Here is a 16,841-nt window from a genome sequence, read left to right as displayed (position 1 = left end):
TAACTAAAACATGATGTGCTTCCTATTTGACCTTTAGCCGACAGGAGGTAGAATACAATCAAATTCCTTTATTTGAAAACCTTGGACAAAGAAGCCGCAGGCCGTCAAGTCTTACATGTGTGTGGCTTTGTTCGAGGCGCATGTCAACAAACTCGATTGTTTTGTAGCGCTCGCGCTCTCAAATGCAAATGTCACATATAAAAAAAACTATGACACATAAAAAGGTCACACATACAAAGAACATGTCACACAACAAATCTCTCACACATACGCACTAAAACACCAGAAACCCTCACTGAACTTCGCATTCACCAAAAAAACTTCACTAAACAACCTCTTGTGTACAATAAGAAACTCTCGTTCTCACCAAAAATTAACTCACACATGCCAAAAACCTCTCATAGTAAGAATCTTTCACAGCCACTAAAACCTTCACACGTGACAAAAACAACCTGACATGCCAAAAACCTCACACACATCAGAAAATCTCACTGTCGCTGCATAATGATGTCATTTCACTGATGACATCACCTTGCTTGACTTGCCAAACTAAAGCAGTCGCATTATGGTAACAACAATCAAAAATTCTGTTTGTCCATCCGTTTGTCAGCAGATCAGCATCAAGGAGCCATCAAGTCCGCCATCTTGCCCGGAGTGAAGATCTCGATCCAGTACCCGTCGGGATCCTGAATGAAGGCCAGGCCTTTCCTCTTGCCTGTCAACACCACAAAACCGTTGTCACGGTAACAAACACTAAGTAACAAATCCCATTATAGTTATTTGTGGGCAGAACCGATTAATCGGTCAGTGTTCATTATATCTTTTTTTTTTTTTAATTAATTAATTTTAATTAATCATTCCGGAGTATACAATTAGTAATTTCAGCCCTTGAGTTGACTATATAGTCCACGATCTGAAAAACTTATCATCATTCCTGACTCCCCAATCACTACGACGGGATTTCTGGTGGACATTTTAAGGAACTAAAGTCAATTTTTTGTTGCATGCGTTTACCAGAGTGTGGTTTCTTGATGAAGGTGACACCCAGAGATTGAAACAAGTGACAAGCGATGCCAACGTCGGGCACAGCGATGCCAATGTGACCTTTAGATTAAAAATAAAAATAAAAATCATTGAAAAAAAAAGTCACTTTCAATTCCAAATGTTGAGACGAGAAAGAGCAGCTGCAGTTCTCACCAAAACCGATGGGGTCGCTGTTTCCGTTGTGGTAAGACAAGCTTGCATCAGACTCGGAGCCCCAGTTACTGGCACGCACCCACACAGATGAATTGTCACAAATATATATGTTTTTAAATAACGAACACATACTTGAAGTTATTCTATTGAGCAGTATGTTTAAATAAAGTTAATAGTGTAACTGGAACTACTTTGCACTTTTGTTCCACTTCCAATGGATGAAGATGACAATTGTTTGTTTACGCACTGGGTGAGCTCCAAGGTGGCTCGGCGGGAAAACGTCCAGGCCGTCCTCTCCCGGATGTCGGATGGAATATCCGCTTTGTTCTCGAAGCCCAGGAAGTAAAGGCTGAAGCGCACCGACGGGAAGTCGATCTTCTGCAGCAGACTAACATAAATACAAACGCGCACACAGACAGGCGCACTTATTAAGGGGGCGTGCGAGTTGCAAGTCGCGAGGCCTCCGACGGCGTGCGGGCACTGACGTCATTCCGAGGATTCGCGTGTAGAAGTCGAGGGAGCGTGCGGGATCTTTGACCCTCAGCATGGTCTGCTGCATCATGTAGTCCTAAAGTCAGCAAAGAAACTCCTCATTAGCATAATATGCATTCTTTATTGTGAGTTTGATGTCTTGTATATGTTTACTATTATGCCATGTTCTAGCTCTTGATTTCAATTTGTTAATTAAACCAAACTTCAATGGCATAGATGGATAAAGATAAGAAAATGTGTTGGTATTTTCCAACAAATTTGATCAGCTGTCACGGTGAACGTAGGCAATGTGACAGGACACTCGTGGTCAGCTAACTTTAGCAGCGCGGCACCGAACAGTCCCGAGCGGATGGGAAGCGAGAAATGCAACGATGTGAGATGTGACCTTGGTGGCAGGGTCGCCGTCCTTGCAGGCTTCAGCCACCGCTTCCTCCGACAAAGCTTTATCCATGACGGCGGCGCTTGGGAAGACTCGGAGAGACGCAGAAGCACCTGCTTAACCCGTCAGATTCTGCGTTCAGATTCCAACTTGCGGGAACCTTGGCAAAGGTTCACGAGGCCGTTTTCGAAGTTGACCTCGGCCACGTTGGGGGAGGCCGGAACGTCTTTCCAAAGACGACAAGCGACGTTCTGCTCACCTTGACGAGCACGCCCGAAGGCATCAGACAGGCGCGCCCGAACAGGAATGTAGCTGCGTGTGTCAGCATGTGTCATGCTGGGCTGGGCTAGCCTGGCGGCTGCCGTCCCACATTGTTACAAGTTGACAGGGAGTTCCATGTCACAGCCTCACAAGTTTTGGAAGTAATTTTTTTTTTCATGGTTTTGGACTTGCTCACTATTATATGCCTTTGCATGTGGGATAGGACAGCCATTTATTGAACAGTAAAACCCATAAACGCAATGGGGACACTCGTGTATTGCAGGTGTTGCTGTTGCCCACAGCTCACAACCGTGTTTGAAATTTAAATTTAAAATAAACGTATTACCTTATCTTATTGATCTGCCTCTCTCTCTCTCTCTCTCTCTCTCTCTCTCTCTCTCTCTCTCTCTCTCTCTCTCTCTCTCTCTCTCTCTCTCTCTCTCTGCTGCCCTCTGGTGTTTGCAGCTCCTCAGTGCACAAGGATGCTGCTGGTTGCCAAGAGCAACAAAACGCAGATAACTATGTTGTGTAGTTTGTGAATATTGTGTGTTCTACACACGGTTGTACCGTCGAGGACACGACACTGGATGACGGGATGCTGAAAAACAGAAGTTTGTTTTGAATCTTGATCATATCCGAAAGATTCAAAACCAATAAAGATGTTTCCATCGTCTCTCGTTTACAACTGAGATAATGCGGATGAGAAATCAGAAAACCAAACCTTTTGAATGAATGATGTTTCGTGGGGCATCTTTTCAAATGCGACATCTTAAAGTAACAGCGTGGAGACTGGTCTTCCGCCTGGTTTATTTTACACTTTTTTTTCGCGGCGCTAGGACCCGGGAGCGTTCGCGCAGTCCAGCGGCGGTCCTACCGCCCTTGGTCCATCCGGTGGCGGTCAGTTTGCTCGGCTGCGGCCGTCCGGAGGCTCACTCAAGCCGGCTGCGCTCTTGCCTCGCCTCGCCTCGCGGTGGTCCGTACCCAAGACCACGACTAAGCGGCGGAAGTGGTCGCCAGTGGACACCAAAAGTAGCCAAGAGGACATTTGGAGCGCATGGAGCCCAAACGCCAAAGCGGTGAGTTTTCACGTCAACTTTCTGGAAGAAGTTGAGCTTCAACTTGACGTCACCTCGCCGCTACTTTGCTAGCTGTTAGCCGCCTTGACGTCAAGTTGACGTCATAGCACCCGAAGTGAGCGCCAACTTACGAGCAACTTCAGTGGACAAAGTTCACTCGAAAACCGAGCGTGTGAGTGTTTTGGAAGACTTTTTGTGTTTGGGTTGGAACCGTTACGGGGCTTGAGGGTGACGTCATAGCCAAGTTCCTCCAAGCAGCTACGGTGACGTCATCAGAGGATGTGGACGCGTACGACCGGAAGCGTCCATTTTAATGACTTGCGCTCCGTCACCTCTTTTCTTGCGTCCTCGCCTGCCCTTTCTCCCCAGCCTCCTTCCCTGCCCACTTGACTCCTTTTCTCCTTGCCTCTATCCTCTCCTTACTCTCTGGTCTCCTTCACTCGTTCTCTCACCTTCTTCTTTTCTATGCCGCCTTGCCTACTTTTCTTCCTTTCTAGCCTCCTTCTCATTCCCTGCTCCTTCATCTCCTTTTTGTTCACTTGCCTCCTTTGCTGCTTCCTTCCATATATACTTTACTCCTCTCTGGTCACATTGCCTTGCTCCCTAACCCCCTACATTTTCCCTCCTCCTTTTGTCCGTCACTTCCTTCCATGCTTCTCTCCTCTCCTCATCCCCTGACCTCTTCTCCACTCGCTCACCCACTTTCCTTGCAACTAAGCTTCCTACCCTTGCGTCCTCCTATAGCCTCGTTCCTTCTTACACGCTTGCCACTTTCTCTTCTCGTTCACCTCTTTTCCCAGCTCCCTCATAAATACAAATGACTTGACTTGACTCTCTAGTTGTGTTGGTGCACTGATGGACCCCCACACCTCCCCATTTTTCATTAGCACAGTTAGCACAGAGTTGTAAAAAGAATTCCAAAAGCGACAAGTTTTGGCGGGTCGTCATTGCCGTCGAAACACCCCAAATTGAATGACGAGCTACTAAAACTGAAGACGCCGATTGTCTCTGCCTGGGCGCCAAGTTGTGAACTCTAACCCCCACCCCCCACACGCACACGCCCGCAAAGGACCAGTGTCTGGCAAAAGATGAAGGAGAAGAGCAAGAAACGCACAACAGACACGTTCATCGTCGTTTGGTGTGAGAAGAAGATCACAAAGACACTCAGTTGATCTAAAATTGGAGTCGCATGGTCCCAGTCTCATGACTGTGCGCGTGCGCATATGTGGTGTGTTGGGGGGTGTGTGTGTGTGTGTGTGTGGGGGGGGTGTTTGGGGGGTTACAATGCCGGCAGTGTGGGCGAAGCGGACCACAAGCTGGTTGAACAGCTGATCTTCTTCAGGCTCTTGGCCTGAAATTACAAACATCAGCCACATGCAAACAAGGCGACTCTTCCAGTCCCATCAGGATGACGGCACTTTTTTTTTTTTTTTTTAATCTGGATGGACGTGACAACAGTACAAACAGAAAAGATTCTCATGAAAATGAATGATAGGCCGTTGTCCCGCACGTTTCTGCCGCGTTTGACGGGAACTGAGCTGACATCTGGTTACTGTGACGAACTGGAAATGGAATTTTATCAAATGGCTAACCCTAACAATGTCCCGTTTTAATTGGGATCACCGTCAAAACACCGCAAAAGGAAAACGTGAATAAGATGGACAGTCATGTGACTTGCAGATGAAGCACTAAAGTCTTCATACACGCCAGTTATATACAGGAGACATACTTGAAAAAGGGTACTAATTGATAAGATAAAAAATAAACAAAAATGGGTACTAGATGAAAAAAAATTGCAATTTATGTGGACGAAGTAAAAATCTAAGCAAACAAATATGTAATTTTACACGAATAAAGTCAAAATTTTATTAGCAAAACTTGAGAATTTTTGAGAAAAAAAGGTATGATGCAATTAAAAATGTTTTACCCATAAAAGGTAAATTTAATCAAAATTTTAAATAATTTCTGTCACTTTTCTCGGGTTAGGCTGTATTTGCCACACACACACACACCCACCCACACACACACACACACACACACACACACACACACACAAAATGGCCGTCCAAAGACGGCCATGGACATGCAGAAGTTGTCAACAACCCAGACAGGAAACTACAGCTGCTCGTACGCTCGCTCGCTCACAGCTGCTGTTTGGACTCATGAATGGCTGCTCACACACACAATGCAGCTGTGGTGGTGTGTGTGAGCCACGCCCCATTTTTGACTGCGTGCGCGCGTCGGTTTGTCTCCGAGTTGCCTTCTGATGTCAGGAGACAATGCACTATTGTCTGCGTGTGTGTGAGAGAAGCAAGAACCAGGACACGCACTCGAGCTCGGTCCTTGTTTTTCGTTTCCAGGTTTAAACGTTCCGTGTTCAGCTTCCACCCGTAACGTGTGAAACTTCCATGTTTTCAACCACCAGGCTTGTTTTCCAGGGGGAAAAAAAACTGTTTTTGTGTTTTACTTCCAAGTTCATCTTTCGTGTTTAAACTTCCGTCTTGGTCACGATAACGTCGTCGTCGTCGCTATTGATGATGACAACAGACCGGCCTCGCATCCACTTTTCTACTGCACTTTTACCCTCATTTCCTCTATGGAAGGAAGCATCCTGACTGAGAGAGGCATCAGGATGTTCAAGGTCGCACACATACACACATACGGTGTCACACTCAAAAACAGGATGTCAGCTTTTGACACGAACACAATAACTTTGAAGAAAAAAAAACAAAAACATGACAATAAAAAAGATGGACACCATCAGATATTTATTCTCGGCCTTCAGCTGTTACACACATGTTGAAAAATGTGCGTTTAATCGTGTCATAATCAATATTCATTGACAGCGATGTGTTAATGTTTCTCCATTTTCCATGATTTTCTACAAAGAATGTAATAGAGGTACAACCATTCATCAATTTATCGACAGATAATCAATTATCAAACTGGCTTTTGATTCTGGTTGAATCATTCAGAGGCCTTTTTGAACTTCAAATTGTCCAAATTTTTGGAATTTCAATCTCTCGAGAGTGAATGTTCTCCAGTTTGTGGAGTCCCCCATGCAAGCACACTGATTATTTTCAAAATGGGACGTTTGCAAACATCTGCTTTTACTTTGGAAAGCAATCATTAACAAACATATTTTGCAGATTTTCTCACGGATGTTCCGGACCAAGCCCGTGATGATGATGATGATTCATAGTCTCCTTTATGAATCTTCTACTCTGTCAATTTGAAATCATGTCCTGGTTTTTAATTTTAAGGGCAGAAATCAAAAAGGTTTTTGTAGTGTCATGACAGGGTCATGCCAGGGTTAAGTTTGGGCCATGCAAGGGTTATGTTTGGGTCATGACTGTGAGGTCAAGTGTCTGTTTTGAACTGATGTAACTATCATCTGGAAAAATACTATGTGATGTGAGGAGCTATGTGATGTCAAGAATCTTTAATCCCTTAACTTGGTCAACAGCCAATCAAATAATTCCATGTCAGTCCTGTTACCCACATGTCTAGTCACAGCCAATCCGATCAATTGACTGTCTATTTAAGCCAAACCAAGAAGTGTGTGTTTGTCGGATTATTACCACTGTTCCTCTGTGCATCTCCGCAGCCCAAGGGGGCTTGGCGTCTCGTGATTCCCAATGCATTCTCATTGTTTCTCGTCTAGTCAAGTTTGTTCTACGCCTCCTGATGTTATGCGAATAGAGTTAAAATCTTATTTGTGTCTGCGCTTTTGGGATCCAACCTCAGAACATAACATGTAGGAGCTTCATTTAGACAAAAATAGTGCTTTGCCTGCCATCTTGTGGCATCTATAGGCAATTACCAACTTATTGTTAGTAATGTATTTGCGTGTGCACGTGTGCAGAAGCGTTGGAGCGACTGGTCAGCGAGCTGGCCACTCTGCTCAAGATGTTGGACGGCGAGAGCATCAGTGCCGCCACCGCCGACAAGATGGCGTCCGTGCGTGACATCCTGGGCACGCTGCAGGTGTCAGGTACCAAATAAGGACAACACAGACACACACAAGAACATTTCACTTCACTTCCTGTCGACTTCAGGTTATTAGTCTTTTTTTTTTTTTTTTTTTTTTTTCTAGCACATCAACTTTTTTAGATAATTTCATTTTATGTTTTGAGGTTTGACCTCAAAGAGCTTGCGCTGCATTACATATTATGGGTATTATGCAATGATTATTAAAATATTATGTGGTAGTGGAAAAACATACAAAAAGTTCACTTGTATCTCTGATTAAAAAATATAGTTCAAATTTGTTGAGCAGTGTTACTGTTGATTTTTCCGTCTAATCAAAAATTTTCTACAGGGGGTGGCTCAGACGTGTACGTCAACAGCTGTCTCCATGGCAACGGCACCAGCTTCGTCGAGTCCTTGTTCGAGCGCTTTGGTGAGTCCTTCAATGAGTTGCAACTAAGGCCCGACCCGACTTTTACAGGACCGGTCCGATATTGAACCAAATAAAATTTCCATACTCGATTGATTGGTTGATAGTCACAGTTCATTCATTTTTTTATCACCACAAAAAGAACGAAAAATCTGCCAATTTTTGCCAATTTGAAAATGACTCTCGGCAAACTAATCGGTCAGGCTCTCGATGCAAAAAAACAAACAAAAACAAAAAACGTTCTTGTCAAGTCTCTTGATGATGATGTCATCACTTGCCTCACCAGACTGCGATCTGCACGCGCTCAGTACCTCTCCCACCCAACAGAGGGAGGAAGAGGAAACACTTCCTGACAAATCCGTGAGTTGTCCACTTGATCTTTTGTTTTTTGTCGTACACGTCGAACACTTTTGCTTGCTGCCCTCAGACGCCCACGGACACCCCCACAGACACGCCCCCTCAGCTGCCCACCACACCCCTCCCGGAGGACTACTACGAGGAGGCCCTTCCACTGGACACAGACTCGGCCCCGCAGTACTTCAGCACCAACATGGACGGTGAGCCCGCATCCGTGCTAATACACATTTCGGACATGAACACAAATTATCTTTGTGGAACTTCTCATCAATAATTTTAAACTTGTCCAATGAAAGTTTGCAGGGCAAGTAATGCAAATTGAATCGAATTGTCACTGTCAGTTTGGCACATTCACCCCGGGTTTTCACCGGATGCGGTTGCGGTGCGGTTGCGGTGCGGTTGCGGTGCGGTCCGGTGACGCAAGCAATTGGATTCCATTCATTCGAATGGTGCAGTTTACACCGCTTGCGGGTGCGTTGCGTGTCGACTGCGTCTCAGCTGCGGCGTGCCGCAGGCCTTCCGCAAGGATAGACCTATTTTCTATTTTTGCCGGACGCCGCAGCGGTAGGCCTCCGGCAAATGGCAAGCTAGCACAAAACACATCGAGCGGGACAGGAAGACCGACGCAGTTTCAAAATAAATTTCCGGTTACCTTTCAGAATAAAACACTCGCCAGCTCCTATTTCGCAAGCTTTTCAGCAAAACGTGACGTGGGCGTCGCCGGGCCATGTGCTCATTCACGGTTTAGACGCCAGCGAACATGGACGAGGAGAGGTTTTTATTGGAGGTGGAAAACCACAAAATAATATATGACACGGCACATCCTTTTTATAAGGACAACCAAAAAAAGGATGCTGCATGGAATCTCATAGCAGAAGAAGAAGAAAAGGTTAAATCAAAAGAAGTCCACCTCTCTTTCTGCTTCTCTGTTGAGCACAGACTTTCTGTATGTTTGTCGTTGTGAAATGCTACATGATCGCGCGCGCGCGGTCCCGCGAGACACGTTGGGAAGTGGGCGGCGACGGAGCTGCCGGACCGCAGCTGTGCGGAGCCGGTGGATTGACAAAAAAATTGACCCGTCCGGAGCACGCAGTCAAGACGCACCGCACCGCAACCGCATCCGGTGAAAACCCGGGGTCACTTGGAGAACCCTTCAAGATTTTGCCCCATAACAGTTTGAGTGGATATTTTCAAGTGAAATTTGTCAGCCAATCAGAGAAGAGTTTTCTTTTCATTCTTCTTGGTATTGTACAGCAGCTTGCAGGAACTCAGAGGAAGACGCCTACTACGAAGATGCAGACAACAACTACCCCATCACCAGGATCAACGGGCCTCCCCAAAACTCCTGTGAGTCCGCTTCATTCCTTTCAGCTCGGAAATACACTTCTGGTTCGCCGTTATCCCCAGAGCCCAATTTGAAAAGCACTACTTTAGGGAAGCCTTGTCCATGCACTCAGATAACGACTCGGACGCGGTGAGCAGCTCCTACGAGTCCTACGAGGAGGAGGAGGAGGCCAAAACGCAGAGTCCTCCACAGAGGTGGACCACCACGGATGGGAGTCCCGACGCGCCGGTCAGGGACTGCCGGATTTGCGCCTTTTTGCCGCGGAAGAAGCGATTCGGACAGTGGGCCAAACAGCTGGTGGTTGTGCGAGATGACAAATTACAGGTGAGGCAGACACGCACAGACGAGGGGGGTGTGCAGTGATGAGACTGAAAAACCAGGAGACTGATTGATAGACTACGAAAGCGACTGAAAGAGAAAGAAAGGAAGAGAGGGACAGGCAGAGAAGAAGACTCAGAAATATGGGAAAAGACAGACAATCATGGAGGTAGACAGAGAAATGCATGGAGAGTTTGTGGTCATCAACTGTATTCGTGTATGTAGTGCTACAAGAGTATCAAGGAGAGCACCCCCCACACGGAGCTTCCCCTCAGCCAGTGCAGTGTCCTCTACGTCAACAAGGACGGACGCAAGAAGAAACGGCACGAGCTGCGCTTCTCTACGCCTGCCGGAGAGGTTCTGGTTCTGGCCGTGCAGAGCAGAGAACAGGCCCAGCGATGGATCAAGGTACGCAACAAAATCGGATTGCTTTGTGGGTTATTAATTTAACAGCTTTTGGTTAAATGCAGTGTTCCCTCGCTATAACGCGGCCTCGCTGTTTCGCGGAGTTTTTTGGGTGCAATTTTGCATGCATTTAAAAAAAAAAAAAAAATTTGTGAAGGTTTGAACATTGAGAAACGTGTAAACAAGAGAGAGATGTGAGGAAATGTAAATGCTTTGATGAGAAAAGTGTGTAACGTGTGTGGTGAGGGGTTTTAGAGCCTTAAAACATTTATATTAAATGTAAAACAAATATATATATATATTTTTAACCTAACCCCAGCGGAAAATGAGGCAACACTGTAACTCAAAAAAGTTGGGTTGGTTCATTTTTGAGGCAGTTCAATTGGGTTATTCAATTTACCCAAAAAGTTGGGTCAAACGAATAACTCACCAAAAATAGTTTGCTTTGTGGATTATTAATCTAATATGTTTAATAACTCAAAAAGTTTGGTTAGTCCATTTTTCACCCAATTTGGGCTATTTTTGACCCAACCGTTTTTAGTGTTGAGGACACTCTTTAACTCATGTGAGGTGTTATTCCTTTCAAAGGATACCCAGTGTTTAAGATGTTTTCATGTCGTTTCACAATGGGGCAAAGTGACCTTTATTCTCTGGTGCATGTTCGCTTTAGTCCATTCCACCACATATCCCCCCTTTTGGGGTCATTGACCCCAAACAAAGTAATGTTTCCTGTTTTATGTTAGACTGGGGAAAGGACCCAGTCTAACAAATAAATACAATATAATAAGATATTGTTTTTAAGTTGTGTTTTTTACAAAGTGAATACAAACTTCCAGGTGGTGCAAGATGTGGGCAGCCATTGCGGCAACATGGACGCCCTCAACGCATCAACTTCTCCCGTTGTTCAGAGGAAGACGGAACTTGACAAGGTGCTTCATCCTCCTCACAGTCACAGGAGACCTCCTCCAAGGCATATCGACCCATGACGTGTGCCTTGATTGCCCTCATTAGCTGCTACTGTGTTTGTTGTTGATAACAGGAAGTTGTTGACGTACAACCTAGCAGCATTTAAAGTGATAGCCTCAACGTAGTAAAAGTTACAAAATGATCGCAAAGCTTTCCTTCCTCAGATGCTGCAGACTGACAGGCAAACGTCAGACTCAGACAGCGGGCCCACCACTGACTGTCAGTCATTCACGCATGGACCGGCGCCAGGACCAGGACGGGACGCTGGCGACACACTCAGTAGTCTTACACTCAATCATAATAATCACAAATCACATTAATCGATTTTATTATTAGCCATGCATGGGTGATCCATGTTTTAATGCGCTCAATGTCCAATTGTGGTGATAAAATTGAAGCTTCTAATTTAATCCTAATTGCTAATTAGTTGTAGTGGTTACTACAAATATTGCTTTTTGTTGTTTTTTTGTGCTCTTGTTTTGTGCTTTGTGGTGCGAGGGGGCGACAGGAAATGAGACGGGAGCAGATAGGACGTCCTTCCTGGCCGCTTCCTGCTATTGTATCCCAATGACATCACAAAATCACAAATAGTCATTGGGGAGTTGGGAATGAGTCAGAGTCAAAGAATCATTTTTAAAAAATATCATGATACAGTAGTATTAATAGCATTAGTATTTAGGTTTTTTTTTTTGCATTATTTTTAAAATTATTATTTATTTATTTATTTATTTTTTTGTACGTGAATATCAGTAGAAGTAGTTAACACATATGTTTGATTTGATTGATTGATTAATCAATCAATCCCTATGTTGAGCATCTGTATTTGGATTCCAGGCAAAGCAAAGCGCGGCGCCTTGTCGGAGTTGACGGGATCCATGAGTCGTGCGGCGGGAAAGACCATCAATCAAATCATTACCTTCTCCAAGCGCAGGCCGCCCGTCCCCTCCGGTCGCCACGACAACCCTGGCTGCGGTGAGACTCGTTGTTGATTGGTTCGTGTGATCAGCTGACCTCAGTACAAACACCTCCTCCTACCAGGATATCTGAGCGCGTGTGTTTGATTGGTTCGTGTGATCAGCTGACCTCAGTACAAACACCTCCTCCTACCAGGATATCTGAGCGCGTGTGTGGGCGGAGTCTGGAAGGAATTTTGGTGCACGGTGCGAGCAGGAAGTCTGAATCTAAAGAAGGACCCGGGCGACCAGCGGCCCCCCGTCATGGTGGTCCCCCTGCGGGGGGCTGAGGTGGTGCCGGGGGGGCTTGGCCCCAAGCGTCCCTTCTCCTTCCGCATCCTGCAGGGAGGGGCGGAGCTAGCGGCCTTGGAGGTAATCACGTGACATCATCATCACTTGGGTCCGACCGATATGGCGATTCTAAACATTTGACAGAACAAAATTCTGAAAACGTATTCATCGGCCAATTAATAAAAAAATATATAAAATGACTAATATAATAATTTTTTTCCCTTGCTTGACATGGAAAAAAACAGTGCAAAATATGAATGGTCAGGCCCTAATCGTTGTCAGTCAAGTCATTTAAATTACAAAATGACTCAAGAAAAATATGCATCTAAAATCACACAATTTGAATTTTAAGCCCATTTTTTGGGGAGGGGAACATTAAAAAAATAATAATAATAATAATAATATTGATTTTAAAATACAAGTCTCTGGAAAAATTGACAAACCATTTGAAGCCGAAGCCTAAATTTTTAAACTCTTGTCAAAGTATTTGAATTTCAACCTAAAATCATTGGGAAAATTACGTCTCAAAAATAAACCTGAAACCTGAAAAAATTTTTCAAAGAAAATTACTTAAAATATGCCTCAAAAGTCAAACTATTGGAATTTTAAACTAATTCCAGAATAATATACCTCGAAAGTAACATACTGTAATTTGAATTTCAAATGAAAATATTCTGTAAAATATGTGCCAATAGTCAAACTTTGAGTTCTGGAAATTTAACCCTTAAAAGTCAAAAATATGCGCCAGAAGTCGGACTTCAAATTTGAACCCCAAAATTCAAATTGAGCAAAATGTTGGAATTGCAATTGTGGAATTGGGATTCGTGTTGACGTTTGCATGTGGGTCAGGCCAGCTGCTCGGAGAGTCTTGGCCGCTGGCTGGGCGTCCTGTTGGCCGAGACGGGCAGTGGCGCCCTGCCCGAAGAGCTCCACTACGACTACGTCGACGTGGACACGCTGTCGGACATCCGCCACGCCGCCAGACACTCCTTCCTGTGAGACACTCGCACATTTCGCCGCCCACTTCCTCCCCGCCTTCATGTCGCTCTTTTTCTTGCCTCACTTCCTCTCAGGTGGGCCACTGCTGCCGCCGCTGCAACTTCCTCCTACGGTGGCGCCGTCACGTACGACGAGGTCTACGAAAGTGTGGCGGTGAGGTTGCCGTCCGCTAAATATTCCCAATAGCATAATTGCCAAAGATGTTTTTAACTTACTCTTATGATATCAAGAAAAAATACCAATGTACTTGCTAAGAATTGTGTTTTTTCAATTTTTTTTGAAAACTGCTCTCTCAGGCTAATGATGTAGATTCTGAGGAGTGAATGATTCCATACGCAGTGTCCTGAAAAATATCGGACAAAAGTCAGTGTTAAATTTGAGGAAAAACATCCCAGTAAAATAACATTATTTAAATTGTACGTTAAGATTTTCTGAAAAAAAAAAAAAAAATCAATAATTTGAATCTAAAATCGGAATCTTTTTTTTTTTTTTTACGTTCCTCAAAAGTCAAACAGCTTTGATTTAGTAGTAAAATACTCCTGAATTATTTTTTTTCCTCAGAATTAAAAAAAAAAAAAAAAATGGAATCTTCAAACCAACATTTTGTAGAATAATGCACATCAAATTTCATACGGAATTTGAAACCAGTCAGCCTTTTAATTTATACCAAAATTGTCTGGAAAAATATGACTAAAAAGTCAAACTATTTGAATAAAGACCAACATATTTAACTTTTTTTTAAATATGCCTAAAAAAAACAATAACCATTTGAATTTAAAACCCAAACATTCTTGAAAATATGTCAAAAATCAAACCATGTAAAATTTCATAAAAACATGCCCGAAAAGTCAAACTACTTGAATATTAAACAAAAAAAATCTGAAGAAAACAAAAATATTATAAGAATAACATCACGTGTCACTACAGGATGACGACGGCGTGGTAGCCAGAGGAGGCGCGGTGAGGCGCCACGCCTCCTTCTCCAGCAGGGACTCTGATAGGACGGAGCAGCAGGCCGCCATCAAGAGACATGCCTCCAGTGAGTTACCATCCGTCAATCATTCGAATTTGACGTCGTCAATCCGCTTCTAGTGATTGGCGAGTTGGGAATGATGAAAGATTCTCGACTCTTCAATCATTACAAAAGGATTTTACATTTGTGGACTCCATTGTTGACGATTAATCAAGTATTCCCTAATCTCTTTTGAGGGATTTTTAGAAGACTATATATTTGACTCTAGGGTTGAAACGATTACTCGGATACTCTATAATCAGCATATTGGGATTTTTACAGTATATACAAAATGGCTGACTAACTATTTGCCTTTCAGACGTCAACCAGTACGCTCGCTACGGGAAACTGCGCGCCGAGGACGACGCCAGGAGATACGTGACGCAGCAGGCGGAGCTGGAGAAGCAGAAGGACGCCCTCAGACGTGCCCTCAACGCCCTGCGCGGCGAAAGGAAAACCTTGAAGGAATTGAAGGACGCCAAGGAATTGAGGGGAAATGGCGCCACAGGTGAGTTGCGTGTATGTTTGTATTTGTGTTTGTGCGTTCACAATGGTGTGTGTTATGTTTGTGCATGCGTGCATATTTACGTGTGTGTGCGCAGACGGTGTGGTGGAGCGTCGTCTGGCCCAGTTGGAGGCGCTGTGCAGGCAGAAGGAGGAGGAGCGGGTGGAACTTGAGCTCAAGCTGACCCAAGTCAAAGAAAACCTCAACAAGTCATTGGCCCGGGGTGCCATCGTGGCCCCGCCCACTAGCGCCACGCCCACCGCCAAGGTAGCAAAACGTTCTCTTTTCTTTAATTGTGATCACGATTTTGGCTGCCACAGTGAAATGCTGGGCGATGTTGACTGTAAACCGCTGCACTTTATCAGCCAACCACTAGGGGGCGAAACACACTTGAGGCCGCATATGTATTCAGGACGATGTATTCAGGATTCTTCTTCCACACTGCTTATGTGTGGTATGTGTGTGCAGTTGCCTAGTGAAAAGGCAAACAAAGTGTCCAACAACAACGTGATTCCCGTCAACTCGGCTTCAGAACTGCGAAAGCGGCCGCCTTCTCTCTATGCCTCCGCCAAGGGAAACGTCATGCAGAAGGCCAAGGTGAGTTTGCGTGTCGGCCTTTTGCTTTCATGCGCTCACTATCCTGATAGCAAAACAATTTACAAATTGCGTCCCCCAGCGTTTAACCCTGGCGGAGAAATCTGCTCTGCTGTCTGCTTGGATGATGTCATTATGGTGTTGCGCAAACAGCTCATCAAAAACGATTGCCACACTTTATTGAGCTCATTTTGGTAGTTAATGTTATGTTACTTCATGTATGCAATGTTTGCACATTGCACGTGCAATTTGAAACGGTAAGCCTTTTTTCTTATGTTCTTCAAGTCAGACAACTTTAATTTAGAAATCAAATACTCTCCCTCACAAGTCCAACAACTGAAATTTGAAACCAAGATTCTCTTGTCGAATAGGCCTCCAAATCTGAATTTCTAACCAAAAATTAACTGGCATCAAAAGTTAAACGTTGGGTTTCAAAAAAAAAAAAAAAAAAAAAAAAAGTCAAAATATTTGAATTTTGAACGTAAATAAATAAATAATAATAAATTAATTAATTGACTTTGGAGTCCCACAGTTTGACTTTCAACAAACCTCATCATCTACAAGGAAATTGTTTATTTTTTATTTTATTTATTCATTAAATAATTTAAATTATTTATTATTTTTATTTATTTATGAAAAATGCTTCATAGACTGTGCCAAATTTCATTTCATTTTAAAATTTTCATGAAAAAAAAGTGAGCAAAATTTTGTTGATAAATATTATTTTGTTTCATAAAAAAAAAAAGAATTCAAAATGTCATGTTTTTGTTATCAATACTTTTAGTGCTTAAGATTTGGTTTCATAATGGTGGCCTCCAAGATCTTGTGATCTTGTCTCAAAAGTCGTCATACGGATGTCTGCTTTCAAATATGGGTCATAAACGTTAAGAGTAGTTTTGAATAATAAGTACTCAAGGCCAGTTGCAATACCTAAGTATTTGTCGGCGATGACTCGCCGCTGCCGTTTTGCAGGAGTGGGAGTCCAAGACGTGCACGTAAAGATGCCCACGAGGAGGACGAAGTCGAGACCCGAACGGACACGCAGTCGGCGTGACCTTCAACACGCCACCTTGCTGTGTTAACTTGACGCCATGACGGGAGGTAAGCGCAGGCCCTGCCCCTCCTCTCACCTGGATATCATTAAGAAAGTACGTGAACGACGACCCAGCGCCTCCTGGCTTCTGATTGGTTGACTCCTAAATTATTATGATGATTATGATTTAGTGTATTATGCTACTGCACTTTATGGAATTGAACTAAAAAGACTTGATCAACGTCTACTTTGTCTTCTC

At 44.0% G+C, this 16,841-nt stretch overlaps 2 protein-coding genes across 4 annotated transcripts; one reads left to right on the top strand and one right to left on the bottom strand.

Moving 5' to 3' along the window:
- Positions 1–53: 53 nt before the first annotated feature.
- On the bottom strand, positions 54–3,564 carry LOC144006846 (lactoylglutathione lyase-like). Of its 2 annotated transcripts, none has more exons than XM_077505918.1 (6): positions 3,051–3,564; positions 1,683–1,765; positions 1,445–1,585; positions 1,198–1,265; positions 1,015–1,104; positions 54–715 (listed from the first exon to the last, which is right to left on the bottom strand). In XM_077505918.1, exons 1-6 carry the CDS (start codon positions 3,078–3,080, stop codon positions 621–623), a joined length of 507 nt encoding a protein of 168 aa, XP_077362044.1. In that variant the 5' UTR covers positions 3,081–3,564; the 3' UTR covers positions 54–620. The 2 variants fall into 2 exon arrangements, with proteins under 2 accessions (XP_077362044.1, XP_077362042.1); XM_077505916.1 differs by lacking the exon at positions 3,051–3,564 and adding an exon at positions 2,075–2,533.
- On the top strand, positions 3,237–16,829 carry LOC144006844 (actin filament-associated protein 1-like 1). 2 transcript variants are annotated; one of them, XM_077505914.1, is made up of 19 exons: positions 3,237–3,405; positions 7,271–7,399; positions 7,727–7,807; positions 8,091–8,164; positions 8,232–8,361; positions 9,419–9,508; positions 9,619–9,830; positions 10,050–10,232; positions 11,066–11,158; positions 11,360–11,474; positions 12,030–12,167; positions 12,306–12,520; positions 13,289–13,434; positions 13,513–13,591; positions 14,366–14,477; positions 14,770–14,958; positions 15,053–15,222; positions 15,424–15,552; positions 16,522–16,829. In XM_077505914.1, exons 1-19 carry the CDS (start codon positions 3,384–3,386, stop codon positions 16,546–16,548), a joined length of 2,334 nt encoding a protein of 777 aa, XP_077362040.1. In that variant the 5' UTR covers positions 3,237–3,383; the 3' UTR covers positions 16,549–16,829. The 2 variants fall into 2 exon arrangements, with proteins under 2 accessions (XP_077362040.1, XP_077362039.1); XM_077505913.1 differs by having other exon boundaries at positions 9,416–9,508.
- Positions 16,830–16,841: the final 12 nt, after the last annotated feature.

The sequence above is a fragment of the Festucalex cinctus genome, chromosome 18, assembly GCF_051991245.1.
Source record: "Festucalex cinctus isolate MCC-2025b chromosome 18, RoL_Fcin_1.0, whole genome shotgun sequence".
NCBI lineage: Eukaryota > Metazoa > Chordata > Actinopteri > Syngnathiformes > Syngnathidae > Festucalex > Festucalex cinctus.
Note: the sequence above shows the minus strand (reverse complement) of the source record. Positions and strands in the feature narration are given on the sequence as shown.